This window comes from Rissa tridactyla, chromosome 5, assembly GCF_028500815.1.
Source record: "Rissa tridactyla isolate bRisTri1 chromosome 5, bRisTri1.patW.cur.20221130, whole genome shotgun sequence".
NCBI classification, from domain to species: Eukaryota; Metazoa; Chordata; class Aves; order Charadriiformes; family Laridae; genus Rissa; species Rissa tridactyla.
In genome coordinates, this window is record NC_071470.1 from 15562587 (window position 1) to 15590044 (window position 27458).

Sequence of the window (27458 nt, forward strand, 5' to 3'; positions counted from 1 at the left end):
AACACAACTCAAAAAGCCACACACAAACACAGCTTCTAGAAAGGGGGAAAAACAAATTTAAGAAAATGGAAAAAAAACCCCAACCCCAAACCTGAGAATTCAAAATGCTCTGACCCTGCAGAGCATCTGCCGAGGACATTACAGGAGCTCACTTTGTTACAAAACCTGATTCCCCGAACATATATCACCCCTAAATGACTGATGTACAGAAGGAAAAGGATGAAGCTGTCTTTAACTTCTCTGAAAAAACATATTTGTGAAGACAAAGCTGTAGTTTAGAAACCACTTTTTCCTTAAAATCTGTGTATATCAATCATCATCTGCGGTCCTTCAGTTTTGGGTTTGGTTGTTGCTTTTTTTCTCCAGCCAGCTAATTTTTTCTCATCTTTGAACTAAACAGAAACCCCATGAGAGCCCACTTCTGGCCCCAGCAGCATACAGGAAGTCCTGCAGCGCAGCTGAGCACCAAGGCCAACCTCAGGCACTGAGAGGCTGGGGTGAAGCATCACCTGGTGGGACATTTAAGAGCAGCCACCCTGCTTTTAACTAGACAGCCATCACAGCACGGCCCTGCCCTCGTAGCTCCAAGACCAGCAAGGACCTGCCATTTTTTCTGGCTTAACTTAAACATGACACTTAAAAAATACAAAGTTTTACATTCTTTCTTTGAGCCCATTGCCCCTGAGAGAGCTAGAGGCTTGGTCAATAATTGTGTCCACCATATTCCCTCCTTGATAGATGGATTATGGCAGTGGTAACAATCTACCCATATATCAGCTGCAATGAAATCAGACATTAAATCCACATCCTGGTGTATTTCGATCTATTGCATTTTCAGTTGACACTTTTTCCTTGATAAAGCCCCACCTAAAGGCTGTTGCAGGGCCTACTCAGCATTTGAGTGGCTCAGCCCATTGCTCGAACGGCTCTTGTCTGGGCTGAAAAGGTACCCAAGACAGCAAGCCATCTCCATGGCACCCCTTCTGCTGGCAGCATGGGGACAGCATTTACAAACAGAGGGGAAACACTGCAAGTCTCACGGCCAGGAAGAGTGTCTGACACCAGGTTAGCAGTCGTCTTTTTTGAGGCCAAGAGACCATTTGGGCGAGACAGAAGAGGAGGGAGAGCATCAGGAGATCTGCAGGGAGAGGGAGGAGGAGGGAATTCCGGGAGCAGTTGGACGTGTCAGGGATATTTGGTTTCAGTGTATATTTTAGAAAAGGAATGGCATGCTTAAAGATGGCCACAGGCTTCAGTCAAGCTGTGCTCTTGATACAGCCTTCCCCTTCTGGAGTATCCCCCACTGCGCTGCATCAGTGGTACAGCTGGATGAGTCTGCAAGCAGGCTGGCACACTGTCTTACATGAGGAACAGGCTACAGGACACCAAACTGACAGGCCAGGCACTTCAGTGAAGACACTCCCATTACAGAACATTTTCCGGGCAGCAGAGTGGCTAACAATACCCTGTGTCGTTTCAGACCTCCAAGTTCAAAAGGCCCATTCCTAGGTTCAGCTGGAGACAATGCCCATTTACCTGCACAGCTCCCCAACTAGAGGAAGATTTTGCACCTGAATGTTGGAGGAGTACAGTTGTTCCCATTTATGATGCTATTAGTGATGATTGGAGGATGTCAATTAGGTACAAGTGTTTCATACTGATTAGCTGTTAAGATTCTGTGTACATATACAATGGAATAATAGTTATCAAGTATTCAAATGACTCATCTACTTTGCTGTGCACTAGGTCTTGTTCTTCCTCTAATATGAGCTAAATCTACAAAGCAAGAGACAAGGAAAACAAGGGAAAAAGAGTTGACTGACAGCAGGGAGAATTACCTCCCAGGGGAACCTGCCTCATAACGCTCTGGGGGGTCACAGCTGCAAGGCCAAGAAACCAACAGCATGAAAATAACAGCAGGAGAAAAATAAGGGGGAAATACTGCCACAGAAGCTCAGTGGCTTGGGTAGAAGAGCTGCAACCAGCAGACATCCTTAATCTTACTGAGGCATTGAGGTTCTTAGTCATGCCATGCAACAACAGCACCTGGGGATCTTTTTGAAAGGCAAGAGTTAGGTCAGGAATCTGGCAGAGGCCCACATCAATAGCTAAGCATGTTCCTAGGTTCAGCAACGATAAGATCTGTGCTATAGTGAGTTAAACCCTTGCAACTAGAAAAGAAAATCCACATACAAGTTATTTCCCAGCACGCCAGCCAAGCATGATGGAAAAGGATGCTGTGCTCAGACAGCCTCACTTCATAGCAAAGTCCATCCCTGAGGTCAGCCCTTGGAGATGGGTGGTCTTTTGGCTAGAGCTAAGAGCCAGCCTAGAGCGGGTGTCAGGAGCTGCCGCCAGCTGTGTGACACTGGTCACTGTCTTCATTCCTCTAACCTTGATCCCTTAACTGAATCCAAGAGGGAGGGATGAAAAGGTCAGGTGTCCAATACCTACATATATTCAACACTATATATATGACTAGACGGAATAAAAGCCAGCTGCAGACTGACAATCAAACTCCTACTTCAGTCTCTGTGTGTCATCCTGCTTTGACTCATAAATGCATGTAAAAGGAACTTCAACTGAATATGTCATAACATTGTTATGTTGAAACTCATTTTCCCCTGAAATAAAGATGGTGATGCTCCTCATGCTGGCAGTCACAAAAATCTCCACAGGAATTGAATTTGCAATATAAATTTAAGCTTCAACATCATCTTTCCCAAGTCAAAAATTAATATGCCAAGTAAATAGTTTACATAAAGGTCAGATATTTAGTTTATGTGAGCCGATAATCCACTTTTTGACAAAACCAATTAAGAAAAATTCTAGCTTTAGAATTTTCATTCACCACATTTACTTAAGTGCTGGAAGAAAAACCATCAAGCTCTTTAAGACGTGGTAAGACATGACTAAGTCTTGAATCAACTTTGTTTATTCAAATTTGTGACTAGGAGTTCCTATGCAAACCTTTCCTTCATGTGTATTTGTCTGCATGTTTATTTCCTCCCCACTTTATATTTGTATTCAGAAACTGGGTCCTCAGTAACATCCAATGGGTGAACTGAATGGCCGTACAGTAGAAGATATCAATAAAGCACAGTCTTTTACTCAAAATGTTCGGTGTTTTTCTAATACCACATTAAACAAACCCACAACAGGACTTAGAAAAGTCATAACAGTTTCAGCAAATGCTGTGATACCCTAGTCAGAGAAATCACAGGGAAAACACTACAAAAGCATATCCTACTGCCCATAACCTCGATCAGCCCTCAAATTTTAGGGTAACTAGATAAAGACTGAGGAATTGTTCCTGTCTTCTGTAAGGCTTTCTGCAAGAGCACCCAAGAAAGCACAGCGGGTGTTAGCCAGCTGCCTTCTTCCACAGAACAGGAAGTCTGATGTTCAGAGATGGGGAACTAATGGTGCTCACACATATGAAGGAATGGGAAAATTAAACAAGCCCCAGATATGACGACCACACTCTTGCCAGCAGGACACAACTACCTTCTTTAACGTATTGGGGGCTTTTTCTAGAGCCCGCAAGACATAGTGTCTGGATCAAATTAGTGCAGCAGGCACACTCCAGCTTCAAAAATCCTCTTTCGGGTAGCTTCATTCTGCCAGCTCCTCCCCTTACTTCAAGGTCAGCTACTTTGGGAGAAAAGGTGTATTCTCAGTTTTTTCAGAAACCACCTGGACCTACAGGATTTAACATCAAAAGGTATTTTTCTTGGTGCCTGGTTATCAAGTGTCTGCCATGCAGCTTTCCACGTTCCCTTTGCCATCAGCAGAAACCTGCACAAAGCTACCTTGTGCTAAAATCTCAAGTTTCTCTTCCTTTCCACAAGAGACACTACCTGCAAGCATTTTCCCAGGGTTCCAGCCAAAACTTTTATTCTGCTTACCTGTGTCCCCATTTGGGAGCCTATCCTCTACTTCTGCCCACTGTCATAGTGCAACTATTGTTCTGAGCGATGATTTCATGCCAACACACCAAGAGAGACTTGTGTGATGTAGACCCCGTGCTTCAAAGCCAGACAGATAAGGTTTCCTTTCTGATCAACACTTATCTTACAAAAATGGTAATAGAAGTCTCACAACGGCATCCTAAAACTTAAGTCAACTTAAATATATAGTTTTCTGATTCCCTGAAGCTTTTATTTGAGATCAGCCATCTTACGTAGCACAAAAGCAGATACAAAAAACAAGCTTCCATCCTAACATTTCAAGGGTCGCCATATATGTTGGAAATAGCCAAAATTTTTTAAAACCTGAAGGGTCTCCAAGGGAAAAGTGACTCTCTGAGACGAGCCAGAAATTTACTTCCTACCTGAAAGTGATAGTATCACTTTTCTGTCCCCACAGCCTTCCAAGAATTAGCTGCAGGGAAATATGACATGACTTTAGACACATGGTTGGTGTGCCTGTGTGCACACTTGACATGCACCTTCTCTTTAGACCTCCCAGTACCACGAGGAATCACCAGCTAGTAGGACGTGAGTTTATCAACAGTTTGCCTCAAAAATACTTGGTGTATTTTACAACTAAAGGGTTATAAGTTGAGGCAGTGCTGCCCCTACGACTGCACCGACTTGTACCTGCCCAAAGACGGACCATGGGGACAAAAAAAGTAAAGAAAGCCAACTATACTGGTTTAGGTTGATCCCAGGTCCCACACAATATTCCCTTAAGAATCCTTCATTTTGTTTCATGCCCACTACCTGTGAACATTTAGCACACTTTACGTTCAAAACATTGTTGTATTGTGGGTCACACCAGACATACTACTTGGACTCTAAGTCATCCTACTTCCATAATAATGAATTGATTTATTGATTACCAAGATGAAGACAAATTTATTATAGTTCCATTTATTATGGTTCCTAGTCAAATTTATTCTGGATCCTTTATTACACAGAAATTCTTTAATTTCTCCTTCCACCATTACAAAAAAATGACACACATCTAGTCTGGTTAAATGTATCTAAGAGCCTTAGGCAGTTTTCATTGCCTGTAGTTTGGTCAAAAAAGAAAGTGAAATCTGTAGATTTTTAAACTAAAAAAATAGATCTCTACCTCAGATCTGCCACAGGACATTTTAGATTTTAGAGAGTTCCAAATGAATACTATTGTACTGTATACAAAAAAAGTAAATTAATGGTATAATGGGTATTAAATGAATCATTTCAGTTTGGCTTTTCATTCTAATTACAGAAGTTAGTGAAGATGTTATTGAGATAAAGCAGATTTAGAATAGCATAGTGATAGCAAGCAGATCCACTACCAAGACAAACTGACAGTAAGCTTCCACAGCCTTTACGACAGACAAATTTTGATCTATTAACCTTCACATGCTGAATTTCAGCCAAAGAATTCAGACAACCTGAATACCAAGGAACAGACGACTCCACACAACAGGACAGATGTTACTGAGTAGCCTGCCCAGCCCTCTCTCCTACCACAGGCCATTTCAAAACTCCGAAGGTATGGACTCCTAATTCATCATTACTTCCTATTTCCAAAAAGGAATCATAAGCATGAAAAATGTTATGTTCCATTTGAAATGTGTACAGAAAGCCAGAAAATTCTTGCTGGACAAGTCTTTGATCAGCTTTATCCAGGGAGGTGAAGACAGAAGGTCTGCGATGCTAGTCAGAAGAGTGCTAATAATTACAGCAGTTTATTATCTGTTAGCAAGGAAAATAAATCACTAGGACTCTATCCTGCTAGGATTAAAAAAAAGTTTTCTAGCTAAGGGCATTTCAGCCCTGCTTCTTTCCTGTTAGAACAGGTAAGGGTGGCACACGGTCCCAAATCTTGTGACTCAACAGCACTCCCGGTGCTCTCTCATTTAGGCTGGTGCCAGCTTCAAAGCACACAGTCCAGTGAGGTATGACTGCGATGGAAATGAGAAGACAGGAGAAAAGGAAACTGCCTGAGAATGGGAAAGAACAAAGAACTGGAATTAAAACAAGAAAAATTCATTAGGTCACTCATATCACAGGAGACTGAGATTGAAAGCCTTAGAGAGAAACAGTTCAGGCAAGGACAATGATATTTCCTTGCCTGTTTGATTTGTATGTAGGCAGCAAAAGTAGAAAAGAATTGCAGGGAGCTGAAGAGATGATCTTATATTTCGGCCAGCTACACGCCTTGCTCTGAGATTTGCATACTTTCCTGGCTTGTGCCACTGGACTCAGTTGTGTTACTAGTCAAGTCATTTAAACCAAGCTTTTGATTGCTGATTACTAGTCACACGTTGCTCATTTGCTATGAGAGCCTGACATCCCAGCGCATGGAAGAGAGCCATAGCTGTGCCTGTATAATGCTACAGAATGCTAAGTACATAGCAAAGAATACAAAGTCTTAAGAGTCTCAAATTAGCATAGTCTTGAATCATTTTGCTCCATACCACAGTGCTGCTACTTACAGGGATGGCATGAAATAAGATTCATCTTTGCAAAGAATTTTTTTGCAAAGATACTGTCATGATGAGAACCACAAAAGTCTGAGAAAGTAATTCTGTCCTTGGGATTTCGTTTGAATAGCACACAATAAACATGGCATAGGACTGCATGTTGAACAGTAAGGAGAAAGTGAAACACTGAATAGCTGTTCATTAAGAGCTGCGCTATTCATTCTGCGCACCAAAGAGATACTCAGAAGAAACACAGCAGTGACCATGTATTTAATATGCATGCCCATGAAGGAGAATTGAGCTTGCAGAGACAACACTATTGTATTATTTTAGCAGGCTTGACCTTGCAAATTTCATCACGTTCTCCAAGGCTGAAGACAGAAACTAACACATGTAATTATTCAGAAATAATTCTTATTTCACTTGTATTTAGCAGTCTTCAGAGAGGTCAGGTTCTAAGATGCTGGTTACTGGATGACTAAAGTAAAAACGTATCTATTTCCCCAGAAAGAATACAGCACACCTCTTGGTAATTTGATGGTTTTAAGTTTGTACATGTAAGCCTAATAAATGCTGCAAGCACAGGATAGGAGATGAAGTGCTGAAAGAGTGAACAGTAAGACAAAGTATATGCTCAAATGAAAAACAGTAAGAAAAAAAATTAAGAAGTCAAATGGAAGAAGTTTTTCTGTGCTGTTCTGAAGTCATACAGCTTGGCTGGGCTTTAGTGGAGGCTAAAACTCCAGCAGTAGCCCAGGCATAGCAGAGATATTCTATGTATACAGGTAATTAACATTTGCATTAGTATTCACTTGCCTTCTCACAAGCTCTGTTGCTCGTGAGGGCATGTAGCTGGATTTTCTGGTGCCGTATACATGAAAGTTCTAGTGGTGGAGAAAGTCAGGTATTCTCAGAGGAACACACTGAGCCTTCCTCAGCTCTCTGCAATATTATACCAACTGATCTGTACGGTATGAGAAGCCATCATGATAGATTAAAAAAACCATCAATGTACTGAAAAAATGCAAATAATTTATTTTCCCATTTGAGTTATGAAATTTACTTTTGTTACTCTAACCTAAAGCCACAACAAAAGAACGCAAACTGACTAAGGCCAAGTTACTCTTAGCTAAATTTCTAAGGCAAAATTATAAGTGTCCTGTAAAAATTGAAGTGTATAATCTTATGGTAAGGGTAACAACCACCAAGAAACAAAGAGTCGCTCTATCAAGTTACAAAACTTACCCTAAATTCGGAGAACTAGAGAACAAAGCTAGCGAACATCAGGATTCAGTAAGGAAATAAGAAGCCATCAGCAATGATGGAAATGCAAAAAATGTCCTAGTCAGGGACTAAATAATTAAAGAGTTCATCTCGAGCTAGAATCTTGACTCCAGCCCGGACCACTGTCACGGGCTGTGAAACTCCAGGCAATACTGATAATAGATGTACTATACAGGAATCTCTATAGGCTAATTTATAAAAATGAAAATAGAAGCAAACTGGGGGGCTTTTGGGCACCAATGGGCTTTAGGTTTGCAGGGCAGGGCTGGCAGTTTTCACTTTAATTGCAAAAACAAAGTACTGGAAAGCCATGTTCCACTCCCACTTCCACCAAGCTTAGCTGGGTCATCTGCTTGGTCTGCAATGTGGCCCAAAACTTATCCTTGGGATAGCCAAGTGCAAGACAGTACAAACAGAAGGCATGGAATTTTAATTATTTCATCTTCAAGAGAAAGCTGGACGTGTAAACTGAGTCTCCCATTTAAGAAAAAAAATATCAGTTTCTCAGTACTTACCTATTAAATCTTTCTGCTGATGAAATTAAAGAAAGCAAGTCAGTTTTTATAGTCTTCAACTTCAAGATAACCTTTTGAGCAGGATTTTTATTTTTTTTTAATTATGATTTAATATTATTCTGTCATTCTAGAGACAGAATTCTGTTGTGTCAGATCATACTCACAAACACAGACCTGCACTTCCAAATATAAAATGGGCTGGTATCTGAAATCGGTAATGTCCTAAACCTAAGTCACTTAAGTCTAAAAATACAACAGACATCAGCTGAACAGAGTATTGGAAATTTATCTCCTGTTGAAAGGGACATCAGTTCTTTTGCCCTTCTATTCATGGCTTTGTTCTTTCTAATAATGAAAACCACCTTTGTTTTTCTCCTTTCACACCCATGGTTAGCCCACGAAAGAACCGCTCACCAGAAGCATATCAAATTCATTCAGTGCACTCTGACAGCAGGATAAAGTAGAACAAATTGATGAGTCTAGGAAAAGGGCATGGGTATGATAAAAATTCAAGGGTTATCACAATTCTTTCCAGAATTGCACCAAACATTATAGACACAATGTGGGAATAGGTGTCTCTAGAGCTGAAGTCAGATGCAGACCATGAGAGACCAATACATATGTTTAACATTCTCTTCATCATGCGTGAGACCCAAGGCCAGAGAGAAACGTATTAGAAAAGAAACAGATGTGGCAAGAACATGCACCCCAGAGTTCTTCCTTTACCTGCTTAGCAGCAGCAAAACAACCTGCATAAGGAAACAAATGCTCTCCATCCAGCCTGGACCACTGCCAGGACAAACTAAGCTACAGATCCAAAATAGAACTGATTCTTGATTTTAATTACAGGAGGAATGCTCACACATTAGCTTAAAACTGGAGCTACCAAACCATAAGGCACAAGTTACTTCCAGGTGACTGCCAAGCAGCAGAGAAGCAAGAAAAATGGCCATTCAAGCACCAAGTGTCCTCAAAACACTCTCCTCTAGCTACACCCAGCTCAACTGTGCTGACAAGAACCACTGTTGCCACCTCCACGAGAGAGTAGGACACCAGGTTGGAGGGACACCACCTGCACCTTCAGCACTGGCAGCAGGCACTGGCAGCCGTGCCATCATCACCAGCATTGTAAGAACTCTTTTCCCAAGACTGTGCTACCCATGTGACCAAATTTGGAAACTGCAATAATCATCTTCAGGGAGCGAAGAATACAAACTCATGCTGAGAGAGACATTCTTGTTGGTTACAGACTTCAGTAAGTGTTCAGGGAAGAACAGTTGTATACAGAGAACAGTTGTATACAGAGCACCAAGCACACACATGGTATCTGTGGTGCACCAAGAACAAGCAAAGCTGAACAAAGTCTGGCTTTTAAGGTTTTGGCTTGAAAAATATTGCAGGAGAGGGGATAAGGTAGAAAAAGGAGAGTATATATGGTAAGTCTTTACTCTTTGCACATGGGGCAATTAAGCTGGAACTCTAAATATGAAGGATGCAGGGCAAATTAAAAATTTTAAGTGCTACAGAATTACTGGTTTAATGGGTCTGCCAAATGACAGCACACTCCCGGCGAAGTGTTCTGGCTGCAGAAAGCCCTTAATCCCAATGAATAACTAACTGGGAATAATGTCAGCAAAACAGCTGTCAGGATGAAATGCTGTTCAAGTTGACTAGAGGAACAACTGCCTGGAGTTGGAAAGCAATATGCTCGGCCCAACCTCAAAGCAAAAGAGCAGGAGCTGACACCACGGTTTAACTAACATCTGCCACCACCACCACCATCTTCTACCTTAAAAATGGGAGTATGAAGGAGGAAGGCAGAAGCAGCATGGGAAGGAAGCAACTGTTCTCTTCAGAAACACAGCAGTATAACTCTGGAATGAATTTGAGTTATCCAAGTGTCTTTCACAGAGAAGATGAGGCAAACCAGTACCTATCTGTACTCAATGCTTCTCACTTCCCACTAAAGGGATACTAAATGCTGGCACAGAGTAACTGTTTCACATAAACAACTTCACAGAAACTGTGTACCAGATGAGCTCTATTAGCTTCTGCTGAGCCACTTACCGAAGGCAGAATTGCTATTCTATTTTTCCAGCAGAAAGAGCTGCATCTCCCCTGCATCATGATCCTGCCTCCAAGCAGGACTCCCCAGAAAAATAAAAGGATTTTACAGTGGATTAGAAATGCCTGATCTAGCTTATATCCTCTGAAGTGACTGTCTTTTACAGGCTGCATTCTCTTAATGCTCTTTGTCCAGACTCTGTTCCTCCTCGTCTCTTAACTGAATTCCTTAAACTTTTTTTTCTCTGCATCATATTTGGACTGGCTTGTCCAAATGGTGAGTCGGGATAAGATCATTCATCAGAAGCTCAAGGCATAGCAGTTGCTCTGAGTCAAGACCGTACCTACTTGGTTAAGCTCCAACATACAGTACAGAAAATAAGAGATACTGCATTACTTACCTAAGAAATATACTCTGGTTCCCATGATGGCGCTTGAAGTGGCAATGCAGCTTTACCAGTCCTTCAAAATAGCACTAAGAAGAAGGGCCTTTTCAGAAACCCAGGAACACGTTTGGAAGAAAAACCTTGAAGCTATATGCACCAGAAGATACGGCGATACAAGGAGGATGGATGACCAACTACACACAAATTATTCAAGTGAGCTTGCAATAGCCCTTCTCCTACATAAGGATATTTAAAGCACTTGGGGCACATAGGATGCAGACAGCTGGCAACACCCCTCTGACAGATGCATCAAGTGGGTGCCTTTTGCCACCTGTACTGCTCTGCACTGACAGATGGGTTACTCAGCTGTCATTTACAGGCAACAAAATCCCCCAGCCTTGCCCACACAAACAGCAAGTAAAATGGCCCAGAGCCCTCTAGTCAATCAAAAGTCAGATTTGAAATAAGATGGGCTGTTGATGAGCAAGAAAGAGGCACTTTGATTTATTTGCAAGAACAAAGTCATAATTCTCCTAGTTGTATTAGTCCAAATAATCTGTCACTGCACTGGGAGGGAAAGAGCTATAGTTACCACACTCTAGAAATTCCCAAGTGCGTTCTTTCCCTCCAACAGCCTCATTAGACTTCTGGCAGGAAGTAATCACGTCTCTGAGGAGCAGAACAAGTGCACAGGCCAACAAATACTGCTTTGAGTTCAGTCATTTATAAGACACACTCATGGCAATCCACAAATGCAAGTGGTTGTGGAGGAATTGTCAGACAGCAGCTCCTTCATTCTCATGCCATTGTCCTAAGGAAAACTGCTACGATACACCTCCGGACAACACAGGACATGGGTGTACACAGTTCGAGTGACCTTCTCCCCTTGCCAGATGCTTTCTACATTGTAGAAGAGTGATTTTTTTTTTAACTTGTTTTTTGTTAAGAAATGAAAGCTCTTCCTCATACTCAAAGTAAACACAGAGTACCAGCAAGAGTTTTAATGTGCATAGGCATCTCAATTTTGTTAACTCTACCACATTTGCTTCACCAACCACTTACGCCTTGCATGCAGTTGCAGTTTTAAGTCTAAAGCCCTCTCCCAACCCACCAAATACAAAAATAGGAGCATATGTTTTGCTTTCTCCATGCCTTTTGGTGTATGAGATGCCCACCCTCTCAATCCTAAAAAAGAAAACCTGAACCCAGTTGAGGCTGCACACATTGGAAAATGTTCGATGCCCATAGCTAACAGTCAGCCCCTTCTCCAACAGCACTTTTTCCAACACCACCTATTTCCTGGGAGTACCACAGCCCACTTCAAGCTGCAGGGAACTGACACTTTGAGGTTTCATATCGGAGCTCCCCATCCTGTACAAAGGCTACCACCACTGCTACTTCTGGAAGTCAGCTCTTCCTAGTCATGTAGCTCCATACCCCAAAATATACAGTGAGGGGATACTCCCCTTTCACTACACAGAGATCCCCCTCACTCTCTTCCTTCTCTTGGGAGATTCCAAGAGACAGGAAAAAGGCAGAAAACAAAAGCTTTCAACACAGTTTGAGACTGCACCACTTCCAAGAAGCCTTCTCTGGCTTTGATCTATTGATTTCAAGGCCCTTAATGTGGGAAGCTGAAATGCAAGTTTTCTCCACACAATTCTGAAATGAAAGAGAAAACCCAGTATGGCGCTGGAGAATTAAGCGCTGCACTGAAAAACTAACAAATATTGATGGGGGCGGAAAACCCACAAATACCAGATCTGCCTATAACCAGAATATGCACTCAAGAGTCTTGGTTGAAATCCAAAAATAAAAAGTAAGGAATTAAAACTATTATTCAGTAGTGCTACATCAGAGACACTAGCAAACTACAATGAATGGAAATTAATGGATAAAATCCCACAAACACTGGTAGGCAAGTTTCCTATTAAATCTTAAAGGAACGTCACCTCAGAGCTACCCCCGTGAATTTTCATTCAGTTATCCCACAGCTATCTACAACAGCTTTGCTTACTTTCTCCCCTGAAGCTACTCACAAAGAAGCAAAATGAGGGAAAGGAATGAAGTAGCAAAGCATTTATTACAGAGATACATTTTTAAATGAAAATATAGATCTTTTTGTTTAGGATACTCCAAGAAGGCTCTAGCACCGACTGCAGTGCATCCTTCCTACGTGAGGCTGGAATAAATCCCATTTGATGTTCGTCTTTGAAGAGCACTCGTACCCCTGCAAATCTAACTGGGGACTGCTTTCCGGGAGAAAATAATCATTGAAAGATAAATGAGGGAGGTGAAATTACTCTGCAGCTTCACCAGCTTTATTTTTACCACGCTGCTCCCTTTACACTCATCTCCTCGTAGGGAACTTCTCAACCCTCAGCTGCTCCGTGCCAATCTAAGAGGCTCGGGATGCCGGGAACCACCACACAAGAGCCACCACCTCTGCCTTCCGAAGCGGCTGCGTGCCTGGGCTGTCCAGAAGGAAAAACATAGCATTGCCTACAGCCCATACGTCCAGCCAGCAGAAGTACGACCTCGAGAGAAAGCACCCACCAGCCCAGCACCCTCAGCTGAGGAGCGACATGGGCAGAGCAGCACCGGTCTGAGGGAAGGAGAAAATACAGCCCCAGCAAGATTGAAGATCTGCATGTTCATAATTAAAATGTTTTGAGGGTATTTTTGCTTCTCTTTAGAAAAGGCAAGCTGTTTCTAATAAAGGATCATTCGAGTCACTTGAACTTTGTTGATTTATGAGTTTTTTCATGTTATTCCAAAACTGAAGGCCCCCTTGTCGAAATAAAAATTGGTTTTGGGAGGGGTAGGATGTTAGGCTAAGCTTTTATATCATTTCTTTCAACTCAGGAGAGAGTCACCTCTATGACTCACCAATTCTGACACCTCCTTTTTCTTGCCAGCGTAATTTTTTCTGGAAAACAGTTTATTTTCTTGGCTATCTTTAATTGATCCAAACACTGGCAGAAGACAGACACCACACATGCATGCTCCCAAATCAGGGCTGTCCTTTTTCCAAACCACAACTATAAAAAACAAATTCATCAGAATCAGGAAAATTATAAACAGAAAAAAAAAGAAAAACCAAAACACTTCTATAGTTGCTGTCATTTTTTTTTTCTGTTTAGATTACATATTTACAGTTATGCTTCTGGACCGAAAGAAAATTTCCAGAGTTTTTTTTGTTGCAACAATACATGCGAGTTAGTTCACTGAAATGAATCATGGTAATCGCAGGGACAGAGAGCCAAGGGGTTCAGCGCTGACTGCCCTGGCACACTGGACATCCCTGCCCACGCCAGTCTGACAGAGACCAGGGCGGTCACTTCTGCCTCTCCTCATTCCTCCCTCCCCTTCCCCAAACACAGTCAGAAAATGCTCACTGCCAAATAGCTAACTTCAGCTAACACACCACGGCTCCTTTTTAAATTGGAAAAAAAAAATTGGAAAATACGAGAAAAATTGTTAGCCAAGGCAAGCAGTTAATAATACTTAAAATAATTATGCAAAAAAAATGAGTAGGGGGGAGACTTCACTGTTTTTCCTCAGACACTGAGGCTTCCTTTCTCTGACAGCAGGCTGAAGAAAAATCTCCTGTTTAAGAATTTTCTAGATTAGTAAAGCAGGCATATGGATGAAGGGTTTTCAGAGTTTGTTTGGGGGGAGATGGAGGGGAGTGCCCAATACACCCATGTCAGGTATAAAACATGCATCACTGACACTCAGGAAATTAAATCATTATAAGATCCACAATTTCCTATAACATTTACATGCTATTGAAGACTGAAGCGATAGGTTTGGATTTGGGGGTTACATTCATTTTAAGACATTGTAGGAAGACCTCCAAACTCCACCAGAGCCACAAACTTCTGCTGTGCTACAACAGCATAATGTAGCCCTGTGCATTTCATGGAAAGCGGTGCTTGCAGAAAGAAGCACCACAAAGAGATCTTAACCTCGGCCCCCTGTCCTCTGTAGCCATGCAACTGTTCTGCTCCTTCTTGAAATCAGTTATTTATGGGCATCAGCCTCTGCTTACGCAAAAGCAAGACTGTGCTTCTCAAGCCAGAGCAAAGGTTACGAATATTTGTGCCAGTTTGTGGCCCGCTCCTGAACTATAAATTCATCTGAGTTTCTTGGCCTTCTGGTTTTAGTGGAAAGGTCACTTGGAGCTTCCTTCTGCCACTCTGGAAATGCAAAGTTCCGATACCAGAAGATACACTTTTCTTCATCTTCAGTTCACAACTTCTCCTTCCAATAGTCCTATCCCATGTAAGGCACTTCACATGATGCAGTGCTATCAGGCATTATCAATACTGTATGATAAAGTCCTTGACCTGCACTTCTGATGAATGTATCAGATCTAAAATAAATCGGAGCCACTCTCATGTATTAATCTTTCTACAGATTTCAGCTCCTCACTGTTGGTGAGAAAAACCGGAATCACAGCAATGTATGATCTGAGGAACAGAAGGCAAGTAACAGCCTAATTTATCTTTTAAATGACACTGTAATCCAGCCAGAGACTTGATTGCTCACAACTGCAATACTGTACTGAGATCTACCAACACCTACAGGAAAGGAAACAATAGAGGATGTATTTACAGTCTCAGGATGAGGACTCCTGTTTCTTTGCGCTACATAGAGTATGTGCAGCCACTTTCCCTATAGCTTGTAGATAACCAGAGGGCTGGGAATTTTCTGAAGCCTGTGGAAAGCTCAGATGGAGGTAGGGAGATTTTGGAGGTTGGAATAGTACAGGGAAAAGACATCACAGAGAATTCTTCCTTTCATGCTCTTCCTGAAACTAACTGCAGGATCACATAGTGCAGAAATCCCTGTCTTATTTCCAGCATGAACCAGGATCATGGAGAAAACTCTGAAGGAGAAGATTAATGAAGAGCATTTCCCTCTTACCTTACTCATTCAGCCGTACAAAGCGGAATTAAAGAATTGCTTCCCCTGCCTCCACCACGCTGCTCCTTAGCCTGTGAGGTGCTCTGTGAACCACTGACAATGACACCAGAGCCAAGAAGCCAAGGCAGTACTATTTTTCAATATCTTAGCTTGTCAAAGTTGATTTCAAAATCAAGCTGTCTTTGATACCAGGCATGATACCTCGAAACAGCAGAAACCAGCAAAATAGGGTTTCTCTTCAAATGGGTGAATGAAGTGGATTTTCTCCTTTCCTCGCCAACCAAGAAGTCACTAGACTATTTTAAGTCAATTTTAACATCAGATGCAAGTTATATTATTAACTCTATTGTTAAGATAGCTATTCTGCTAAGGTAAGGATTACTAGCAATAATTATTATATATACACACACATAAAATAAAAAAAAGTAGTTAACCATAGCAAGTTATACTAGAACTGAGTAAAGTGACTGTCAGGGCAGAGGGTTCTTATAAACAAAAAACTTCTTAATGATTTAGCATCTGAATTCTCAAGAATCAAGCCTGCACATCATCTTCTCAAGATCTGAAAAGCAAGGGAAATAATTTTAATTCCTTATCGGTCAATTATAGCAGTGCCCAACAAATTAAATAACAAAAAAATAAATTAAAAAAAAAAAAACCTCACCAATCTCACCAAAATCAGTCCTATTTACAGTTTTCTAAAATAAAACAGGTTTAGCAAAAATAGTTAGATTGGAAGTCAAACACATCCTTGAGGAGTTTCTACAAAGGAAACTCGGTAGCATACCCTAAAATGCCTGCCATAAGCCATAGGAGTTTTGCTTTTGTATGGAGAAGGATTTTGTTCATGTGAACAGGCTCTTAAGCACTACAACAATGTAAGCAACAAATAAACAGGCATTAAAAATAAAATTAAGTGATGTTCACTCACCCACTGTCAAGAAGTCATAGATGCACAGAGTAATTCAGGTTGGTAGGGACCTCAGAGTGCCTATACTCCAACCGCCTGCTCCACGCAAGGGCAGCCCTCAGATCTGACCAGGCTGTTTCCAGCTTTGCCCAGCCAGGCATGAAACCTTCCAGAGATGGTGATCTCCCAGCCTCTCTGGGTGACCTGCATCAAGGCCTAACTGGCCTTGTGGTGAAGAAACGTTTCCTTATGCCAAGTCATAACCGTCCCTATTTTAGTCTATGACAAGTATCCCACCCTTCTGCCACGTACCTCTGTGAAATGCCTGGCTCTTGTCCTCTCAAAAACCTGCCCACAGGTGCTGGAAGGCTGCTGCCATGTCCCCAGAAAGCCACCTCTCCTGAAGAAGCCCAGCACTGTCAGCCTCTCAGGGGAAGTTCTCCAGCCCCAGCCAGCCTGGGGGCTCTCTACTCGGCTCCCTCCAGCTTACCAGCGTCCCTCACATACTCTGGGCCCCAAAACTGGATGCAGTATAGAATCATAGAACAGTTTAGGTTGGAAAGGGACCTTTAAAATGCCATCTAGACCAACTCCCCTGCCATAAGCAGGGACACCTCCCACTAGACCAGGTTGCTCAAAGCCCCATCCACCCTGGCCTTGAACATCTCCAGGGGTGGGGCCTACACAACTTCTCTGGGCAACCTGTTCCAGTGCCTCACCACCCTCACAGTAAAGAGTTTCTTCCTGATACCTAATTGAAATTTACCCTCTTTCAGTTTAAAACCGTTAACCCTTGTCCTATCACTACATGCCCTTGTAAAGAGTGCCTCCCCCTCTTTCCTGTAGGCCCCCTTTAGGTACTGGAAGGGGTATAAGTTCTCCCCAGAGTCTTCTCTTCTCCAGGCTGAACAACCCCAGCTCCCTCAGCCTGTCCTCACAGGAGAGGTGCTCCAGCCCTCTGATCATCTTCGTGGCCCTCCTCTGGACCCGCTCCAACAGGTCCAACAGTCCTCGCTCCAACAGTGGTTCAGGTGTGGCCTAGCAAGCGCCAAGCAGAAGCAAACAGCCGTTTCCACCAAGCTACGGAAGGGCCAACCTCTCCTGCTGCCAGGGCGCTGCAGGCTCGTGCCGGGCCTGTTGTCCCGCAGGTTCACCCAGGTCCTTCCCAGCAGAGCTGCTGCCCCAGCAGTCGCTCCCCACCCTTCCCCAGGTACAGGGAGCACATTTATTCTGTTTATAAAATAAAAGGCAGTAATAGGCAGGGGTTTTTTTCCCATTTTAAGGTGTGGCGTGTTATAGTTCTCCACATTCTTACAAGGCTGTCTCGAGGACACGCGCTGCAGCCCCTTCACCTCAGACAGCGATTAACATAGCTGGGAGAAGTTTCAGCTATCAATTTTAATGTTATGTTATTGGTGCCATAGTAGCTGTTGCAGTCAGTACTTTCTTCTTGAAGTGATATATCGGAAGGAGAAGAAGGGAAAGCTTAGATCTTCAGTGTCTGCATGCCAGAACGTTCATACCTTCCCCCTATGCAGCTGCCCTTTTAAATTACACTTTCACCCCTATAAATCTTGCTTTTTCTGTAACATTGTTCCAAAACTGTTCTTGTTCTCTTTGCAGAGAACCAATGCACAGAGGTATTAATCCATGGCCAAAAAGCTTCTAGACTGTTAGCTTTTCCAAACAAAAGATCACGCAGTTTTTATAACCTGCCATAAAACAACTCTTCACAAATCAGCCAAGAAGCTAGAAAATAATTCTGTTGTGTCGACCTTCTATTTGTTCTCCATACTTGGAAAAGATTGCACCTTCCTTTCTAGAGGCCCAATACTTTCCTTAAAAAAACAAACAAAAAACCCCCAAACCTAGTTACCCCCAGCACAACAAGTGCAATGAGGTTACATAGCTGCATTAACTGATCTTCACCACCAATTGCATAATGGCATTCCAGACTCTGGTGTTAAGGGCAGATCTTTTACCTATTTTAAAATTTTAGTACTGAAAGGAGAAATTAATTCAGTTTTAAGACAATTAACAGCTCAGTCCTGCATTTCCTGACATTATCCCTTTATCAATAGTATTGTTGTTCTGATTATTCTCACTCCCGTGCCAAGCGCTACTTGTAACGTGGCTTAAACGGATCTCATGACAAGGGAATTAGGTCCATGCATACAGGACAGAAGGTCAGCTGCCAGGCAACTGGGAGAGGACAAAATTTCTAGAAGGTGGTAGTCTGATAGAGTCAGAGGGTTTGGGTGGGTTCTTCCACCCCCTTTAAATCAAATTAGTTTTCATTCCAATGAATGACTAACTTCACCAGAATGAAGAGCATCCCATCTGCCCTGTCTGCAGTCCCTAAACGCTGCCCAGGAGGAGATGTACAGATAGCAGGGAAGAATTCCTCTCCCAGCCCAGCCACTATAACCACAGTAAAGTTATTCTGCATTTGCATCCATCTAGGACCAGAAGCCAGCCACACACCTTTTAGCTCTTCATGGTTGCTTTATAGACACTGTGGGAAGGATTCATCTGGCCTAAATTCAGCTGTCCACAAATCAGGCAACTTGTCTAATCCATTTGCATAGATTCCTTCTAGTCTGAGAATACACTTGCTCACATTAATAAATTCATTCCCGATATATTATGTAAAGTATGTCGGTAAGACACTCTTCCAGCAGAAGAAAAAGAGGGAAAAAAAGAAAGAAAGACTAAACACTGAGAAATTTGAACTGTGGACATTGCTTGGAGGCTCATTCAACAACTTTCCTACAGTAGTTAATTAATAAAACCACGCAGTCTTGAAGCTTAGTGCATCATTCTACACTTAAATGGTTGTATTCAAACACTCTCATAAGGCAGTAGGACTGACTTCTCCAGAACTGCTTGCTGGATAAAATGTTTGTTGGATTTGATCCATTCCTATCCAGATAACGGCAAGACCGCAGTGGCACCCAAAGGTCCCAATCTGGCTAGAGGCACCACCATTCTAGGAACTGTGACAGTGTCCAGCACAACTAGAGTCCCTATTCAAGGATCTTAAAATCAGCTTCAAAGCAAAGGAAAAGTAGATGTCTACACATATTTGGAAATAGAAACACTCCTGTGGGACACAGGTTAGTCATATAATTAGTGAATCAATTAGCTTAATCAATACGTTTCATCAAAAGAGCTTTATCTCTGATGTTCTTCAAAGTCAGAGCATCTCACTTAGTGTCATTCCACATTTTGAAGGTCATATGAACAAACTTGTGTATTCTTCAAGTTCCAGACCCTCCCAGCAGACTTTCCAAACAAGTTCCTTCACCAAGCAGGCAAGATTTTGTCAGGTAACTACCTTCATCTCCTTTGAAGTTACATTTTTGTGATCAGAGCCGTAAGCCTGAGTTTTCTCGCGCTTCACCCACACCAAGGAGAGACACCCTAAAGAAACCTTGTTTCCAGACTCCTGGCACAAGACAGTCACATGAAGTTTATTTGCCTGAGTCCCTTTCCTGGTTTTATACCCCTCATACTCTTTCACGGAGATGATGGCGCAGAAGCGGCATGCCTATTCTGCTGTATGAGGTGACACATCCAGAAGAACTTTAGAAACACACCTGGCCCCACCGCTTCTCCAAGAAGCGATGTCACTGCTACCAACTCAAAACTGCCACCTTCAATGCAGAAATCTAACAGAGGTAAGTGTTCTGCTAGCAGGGAAAAAAGAAAATAACACCCCCACACCCAAAAAACCCCTCTGGCTGGCAAATTTCTCCTTAACAAGAGAATTCTCAAGAGGGATATATATAGGACAAAAGTAGCAGACTTACTGGAAGCTGATGAGTTTTAGCCTACACACATCTAGAGGGAACCGCAAAGTCAAGCGCTGACCATAGGGGACAGAAAAACATGACATGTTTATTATTACCATACAACTATAAAGGAAGCATTCTTATCAGCTGGCAAAGTTTCTAAGGAACATAAGTCTATGGAAAAGCCATCCCTAATTGAACCAAGTCTCAACAATGAGGAGAGAGCATATTAATGAGGCAAGGCTAGGAGGTGCGATGAGGAGATAACAATACCCTTAGGAGCTACACCGGTATTAAATGCGACTTTATTACTGTATTACTCTTAGGAATCTCTGCAGCAGGAATAACTCTGTTTATACAGATGTTCTTTCAACCATCAGTTATTCTAGTTTAAGCACACATACAGGGAACCTTGACATTTTAAAATTACAGGCCATTAGATTAAATTAGATTTGTTATTTTGCTATAGTAACGCACTAGGCTTTACAAGGCTGATATATTCTTTCAGTGAAACTGAGATGCATTAATTGAAAGGAGATACCGCACCTTTAATAATGCAGATTGGTGTAACTCTCTCACAGGGTTTTTCATTTGGTGCCTTTATTTTAATTCCTCTGAGTGCTACTAATATGGTTCATTTTATCATTAAGAGGGCATTCTTCACTTAAGTAGCACATGCCAAGCTAAACTAAAATAATAGGAGTGGTTTACTGTTACACAGAGGGAAGCACAGTTGATATTTATGTAAAATTAAATACACTGTTAAGGCTGAACTCCGGTTTCCTACCCAAAGCGGCTTGCGATCAAAGCAGAAAGTCCACAGAATTCCAAAATCCCACCACCTTCTACAACATAGAGATGACACCAAATCTACCACCGCTCAAAATACTCTCTTACAAAACACAAACTGTTAAATATATAAGCAGCATTGGCGGTAAAAGTCAGAGCTCTGGCGCTTTTCCCCACTCAGCGGAACACCTTAGTGCCTCTGGTTCAGAGCTCCAGGGAGAGACAAGAGGATTATTACGAGGATCCACCCAACAATGCAACTGAGACTCCCCTACCCTGCAGCGTCCAGATTAAAGTAACGATGGCAGAGAAAAAAGAGGACCTGTGGCACCCAGAAGACCTCCTCTGGTAAAAGGTCACAGACCCAAGGAGTGGGATCCTCTAAGACCTCTGGACCAGAGGAAGGGAAGTACCTCGATCCTCGCAGATCTAGACATTCATCACTTCATATCTTGGCTCCCCATCTGTAAGAAGAGGACAGCCTCCCTTCCCAGCCCCACCAGAGGAGAAATGCGCTGCAGACCGCAGGGTGGATTCCTGTCAGCGCTACACAATGGTGACAGCACTCACACAAGGATTTAAACCAGATGAGAATCCAACTAGCAACTCGCACAACTTAATCATTAGAAATAAAAATGCGCAGCAAGCTCAGTTTTCAATATGTACATTTCTGCTTTAATTTCCTTGCATGGCACCATTTTACAGCATAAGACAGGTTTTAAACTGCCTCACACCACTAACATCCTCACTCGCCTGTCTTCTCCTCTTCTCCGTACTAGGGAGGTCCACCAGCCCCTGCTTGCAACCATAATGGTTTCTTTTATTTTCGTTTGAGAGACATGACCTTTTAAATGGTCAGAGGCGAGCTGGAAGACACGACACACTGGACATTTGCTAACATCTCTAGGCCAAAGAATAAATTGGTGAGAGAAAAATTACAGAGCCAGCTGAAGCAGATGGGTCTGGTAGCCAGACACAGTATGACTCCTATTTCTGGTTTTCACCCAAATCAATAGGGCTTGGCACGCTGAATGTTGATACCTATAACTTTTCTCAATTTTTTATTTATTTCTTTTTAAGATTGCCATTGCTTTTCAATAACTTGGGACTAATGTGTCAAGTTCTGCATAATTCGCTCAGTCCAAATCATCCAGATTTAGAATGGCGAATGCTGAGCAGATTTTTGGAAGAGATAATAACTCTCCTGCTCCAGAGTTTAAGCCAAACTGGAATTAAAAGGGAATATAATGTGTTAGGCAAATTAAGCCACGTCTGCTTGACTGGGAGCTTCTTCCTCCTTTCTCTTAGTAGGATCATCCACTCTGGGCATTGCTGGAAAGGCAGATGCTTCCCTCTCGCACCACAGCCATGGCGATGTTCCAGGCTCCTGACACACTCCCATAGGCAAGACGACAGTGGCAATAGTAACAGCACATCACAGCTTTGTCATTCATGCATCAAGCCAATTAAAAAAGTGAAGGAGGAAGCACAAGAAGTTATAGCCAGCTTCCTTTGTAGGCGTGGACTTCTCGGGCCTGCATGGAGGGCACAAGAGCCCTTCTGCTCTGCTCACCAGGCTCCGGGTCGCACAAGAACAGGCACGAGACCTCCCGCCACAGTGAACTGCAGAATTAACTGCCCAAGAGGGAAGTTTCCGCCTGACCCACAAGTTTCTGCTCTTATACAGGAAGACTTATAGTCCCTTAATTATTATCATGCCTGGAGTGATCGCTGGCAGCTTTGTTACCTACAGAGAATTGCTTCACCATTGAGTTCTTGGCTTCATTAGCAGTCAGCAGAAGTCACAAGGTATTTTATGTATCTTCTGTACGACAGAGTCATGTGCCTCTCTCTTGTTCCTGTACTATAAAGAAGGCTACATAGAAACCACCGTACTCATCTTCCCAAGACAACTAATGTTTACACGCACTCCACTTTTCCTCTTCCAGGTTGCATGCTCACCTTTCCTTGGCACAAAAGCCCTCCTTTTCACATTCCTCATTGTTCTTCTGCCTCTGGACCTACACCAGCCGGCTTACTGTGTCAGTGCCAATTCCCTGAAGTCTGACACAGCATTACCTTTCCAGCTGATATTGGAGTGAACCATTACAGTCTGAAATTCCCAGGGCTTCGGGGAATCTTAAAAGTCACAACAATTTCAACAGCAATTTGCCTAACCACTGTCAGAAAACAGACTCCACCAAGGCTTACTAAAAGCTGCAGATTAAATCGAAAGCCCGCAGCTGAAGGGAGCTGTTACCCTGGTATCTGGGTTTATACCACCTTCACGCGTGTTCCGTACCGGCAATCAGACGAAAAGCTATTTAAAGTGTCTCTATTGTTACATGCCAAAACATTTAACTATTGAATTTCACCCGCCACCTGCCCGTCTTTGCGTTTTACGGCGCGAGCAAACAGCAAACAGCGCTATTTTTCTGCCCTGAAGAGAGGGACTGACGGTCTCTCCGCGCCTCGGCTGAGCGATGGGAGAAGGGGTTGCGGGGCTGCCCCCCCGCGGGACACCGCGCACCCAGTGTGTGTGTGTGTGTGTGTCCCGCCCCCGGCCCGCCTCTCCGCGCACTGCGGAGCGTTCGCTGCGCGGCCGCGGGGGCGCAGGGACAGAGGCTTCCCCCGCAGGGACCCGTGTGAGGGATGGCGGGGGGGACACGACACACATCCCCGCCGCCCGCCCCCGGGACGCCGCGGCCGGGGGGACACCTCCGCGCCCGCTCCGCGCACCTGCGCGGCTCCTGTTTACAGCCGCCCCGTTCACCCCAACCCCGGGGGCGGGGAGGGGAAATGCGATTAAGGGATTAAGTTTGGAAGGGATGCGTGGGGGGGAAGGAGGAGGGGTCCATGGGTCCATCCAAAGGCGCGCACCCTGCGCGGGGGCTGAGCAGCGTCTCGGCGGGCCCCGGCCGCCTTCCCTGCAGCGAGCAAAGCCGGCGGGGGGGCTGGAGCCGGGACGGAGCTCGGCGTGGAATAAAACGCCTCCAGTCCCCGCGCCGAGGGGCGGGAAGGACACCGTGTCGCCCCCGATGCGGGTGTTCAGGCGCCCGCACCCGCCCTCCTTACCTCGATCCACTTCTGAGCCTCGGTGAAGGCCAGGTCCGGCTGGGGGGGTTCGGGGGGAGGCTGAACCTCTCCCAGCTCCAGCCCGGCACCGGCCATCTGCAGGGCTGCGGCGGCGGAGCGACCGGGCACCGGGCCGCCAGCCCGAGGTGAGCCGCGGCCGCAGCGGCGGGAGGCGGGGGGGGACGGACACCGGAGGCCGGCCTCTCCCTGCCTGGCAGGGCCCGGAGTGGTGGTGGGGGTGCGGCGGAGCTCCGCAGCCCGCCTGGCTGCGGCTCGCCTGCGGTAACCTCTCTCTTCTCTCCTCTCCTCTCTCTCTCTCCGCCGGTGCCCGGTCCGCCCGCCCCGCCGGCTCGGTCCTCCCTCACCCGCCGCCCCGCCCGCCCCGCCGGCGGAGCGGAACCGCGCTGCGCTGCGCTGAGCTGCCGGCTAAAAATAAAACAGACGGGAGAAGCCGCTTTTGCCTTCAGCCCCATGCAAATACCCGCGACGCCGCCGCCCCCCCGCCGGGAGCATCCACTGGGAGCAGGGGGCACCCTGCGGGGGAGGGGGGGGACGATGGCAAGGTTTTGGGGGGGCAGCCGATCCCCCGCACCCCGATCCCCCACACACCCCGCAGCTCCTGGAGGGCACGGAGCCGGCCGTGCAGGCGGCGAGCTGCTGGTTGCGGCTGTTGCGTTAAACACGTTAACGTTAATTGAAGTTATTGTGGAGTGCTGCGTCCAGCTTTGGAGCCGTCAGCACAGGAAAGACATGGACCTGTTGGAGCGAGTCCAGAGGAGGGTCACAAAAATGATCAGAAGATGGAGCACCTCTCCTGTGAGGACACGCTGAGGGAGCTGGGGTTGTTCAGCCTGGAGAAGAGAAGGCTCCAGGGAGACCTTATACCCCTTCCAGTACCTAAAGAGGGCCTACAGGAAAGATGGGGAGGGACTTTTTACAAGGGCACGTAGTGATAGGACAAGGGGTAATGGTTTTAAACTGAAAGAGGGTAAATTTTGATTCGGTATCAGGAAGAAATCCTTTACTGTGGGGTTGGTGAGACACTGGAACATGTTGCCCAGAGAAGTTGTGGAGGCCCCACCCCTGGAGATGTTCAAGGCCAGGCTGGATGGGGCCTTGAGCAGCCTGGTCTAGTGGGAGGTGCCCCTGCCCACGGCAGGAGGATTGGAATTAGGTGATCTTTAAGGTCCCTTCCAACCTGAACCATTCTATGATTCTATGATTGCTTGAAGCACCTGAGACCTTCCAGCCCCTCCTGCAGCAGGAAAAGGCTTCGCTTCCCTGCCCAGACGCTCACCCAGCTGCCCAGGGGCCACAGGGCTCCTGCAGGTGCCTCAGACGCTCCTGCAGACATCTCCTCCTGCTGCTGAGGGGCAAATGGGGCCTTGCAAAAATACATGAGGGTCAGGACAGTACCAGACAGTGCTTCTCTTCGTCCAAAAGCAAAGCAAGTATCAAGGTGTGCTTAAAAACCCCGTATGTGAATATACTTTTTTTTTTCTCTTCATGCAGGGTAAGAAAACTCTGTCCTGCAGAGACTTGCACACCGAACTTGCATCGTGTGAGTAGGCCTAGCTCAAACAGATGCTCCTGAGCCTGAGGTTAAGTATAGAAGTTTCAGGAAATAAGGAAGAAAAATTCTTCTCAAGGCCTTTGTAAAGTTGAATCGCAAAAATCTCCACTCATAAGTTTTTGAAAGAGGAGCTAAAGTTACTTGTTTATATTTATTCAAGCATAGAAAGATATCTGCATGCTGGCAACACAGGTATGTGGACATTAACCCTTACTACTATGGGGTTTTTTTGAGAGGAGTCATAACTGGTCACATTTTCAGTTTGTGATCGTTGTCAACAAATTTTGACAAGAAGAAAACTGTAGGATCTACTCTTCAACATGCCCTTATTTTAGGCATGAATTGGCCTCATTTCAAAACTCGGGATTTTGAATCTCGTTTATTGTTATAAATTAGTCAAAAACCCCCTAACTCTTCAAATATAAATATATCACGTAAATGCGTATATTTAACTCTATTTCCATTCTCGGACTTTGTCTTTATTGTTCTCTACCTTTTGTTTTGGTCTTTGTTTATTGTTTGAAGTTTACTGGAATAACAAAGGGCCTAAAAACAGGAGATGATTTTATAGGGATTTTTCTGAGAACTGCAACCAGATAAAAACTAGATGAATGGTAATCTAATCTCAAACATTTAAAGATAAATTATAAGTGTATTTTGAAATGCTTATGCTAACACAAACTGTTTTCTGATTCTTGTAATATTTAAATAACACTGATGTATATCAGACATCAATTAGATTTATTCTCTCGGGGCAGCGGGAGACTAACAATTTAAAATAATTACCCTATCTCTTTTTTTTGTTTATTACTGTGCGGTATCAAATGTATGATTTTGCTGCCTGGTGATCTCAGCATCATCTCTCGGAGAACTAGAAGAGCCAGAATGGGCTGAGGTAAGCACCATACCACACAGAGCAACCGTTTGATACAGGGACCACCATCACGTACCTTGTCTTAAACTGAGAGGTGGACATTCGTTTCTCATTTATATACTCGGTTTTCATGGATCAGTAAAGGTGATGTGCTTTTAATGCATACTCTTATACACACTCTTGTACGCACATCTACATACAAGCATACACATCTTTTAAAATTGATTAAATCCACACAAAAAACATGCAGCTGTGGAGCTAGTGCAGTCCTTTAGACGTCTGTCGTGTAAAAGGAGTGTAAAAGTCACCCTGATTGGCAGCAGGAATCTGGCCACTTCTGTCCTAATCCTAATCCTGAACCTGCTTCCCATTTGGTCAAGTATGAGGCAGCATCCCTACCTCCCCGTTCCCATGGAAACACATTTCTAGCATCAGCCAGCTTGCTTTTTTTTTTTTTAAACCACCATCTGCCTGAGGAGTTGCAGGGCTTGTTCTAAGCCCCTTCTATAGCAGCTACAGGTTTTTCATCGGTTTTGCTGTCCCTATTACAGCTGCCCTGGCAACTGGTACAGGAGGCAAAATATGAAAACAAGCACCTTAGAGATTCCAGCAAGGTTTTCCTGAGGTCACTCTGCTGCTCCTCACCGGAATCATTACCAGAAACATTGCAATGGAACAGCAAGAAAATAGGAGAATTTTTCTTGTAGCTGTTTGCAAAACTGTCTTCTTTTAAAACAAAAGCTTTGGTTTAGATTTGGGTTTTCTTTCCAGTAAAACTCAAGTTAGAGTCTCAGTAGTCTTTATCACCTGCAACAAACTTGCCTCTGTGCTTATTATACAG

The 27458-nt window shown here is 44.1% G+C and overlaps 1 protein-coding gene across 5 annotated transcripts in view; it reads right to left on the reverse strand.

Annotated features, from left to right (window-relative positions):
- The window catches only part of LIMCH1 (LIM and calponin homology domains 1), a 182054-nt gene extending 157518 nt beyond the window's left edge, over positions 1–24536 (reverse strand). For 2 of the 5 annotated variants that reach the window (XM_054202416.1, XM_054202414.1), the window contains exon 1: positions 24171–24535. In XM_054202416.1, the coding sequence (XP_054058391.1) occupies positions 24171–24266 (96 nt within the window). In that variant the 5' untranslated portion in view covers positions 24267–24535. Of the gene's footprint in view, positions 1–24170 lie in introns of all 5 variants that reach the window. The other 3 variants (XM_054202415.1, XM_054202421.1, XM_054202418.1) reach the window with 3 other exon arrangements.
- Between the last annotated feature and the right edge of the window lie 2922 nt (positions 24537–27458).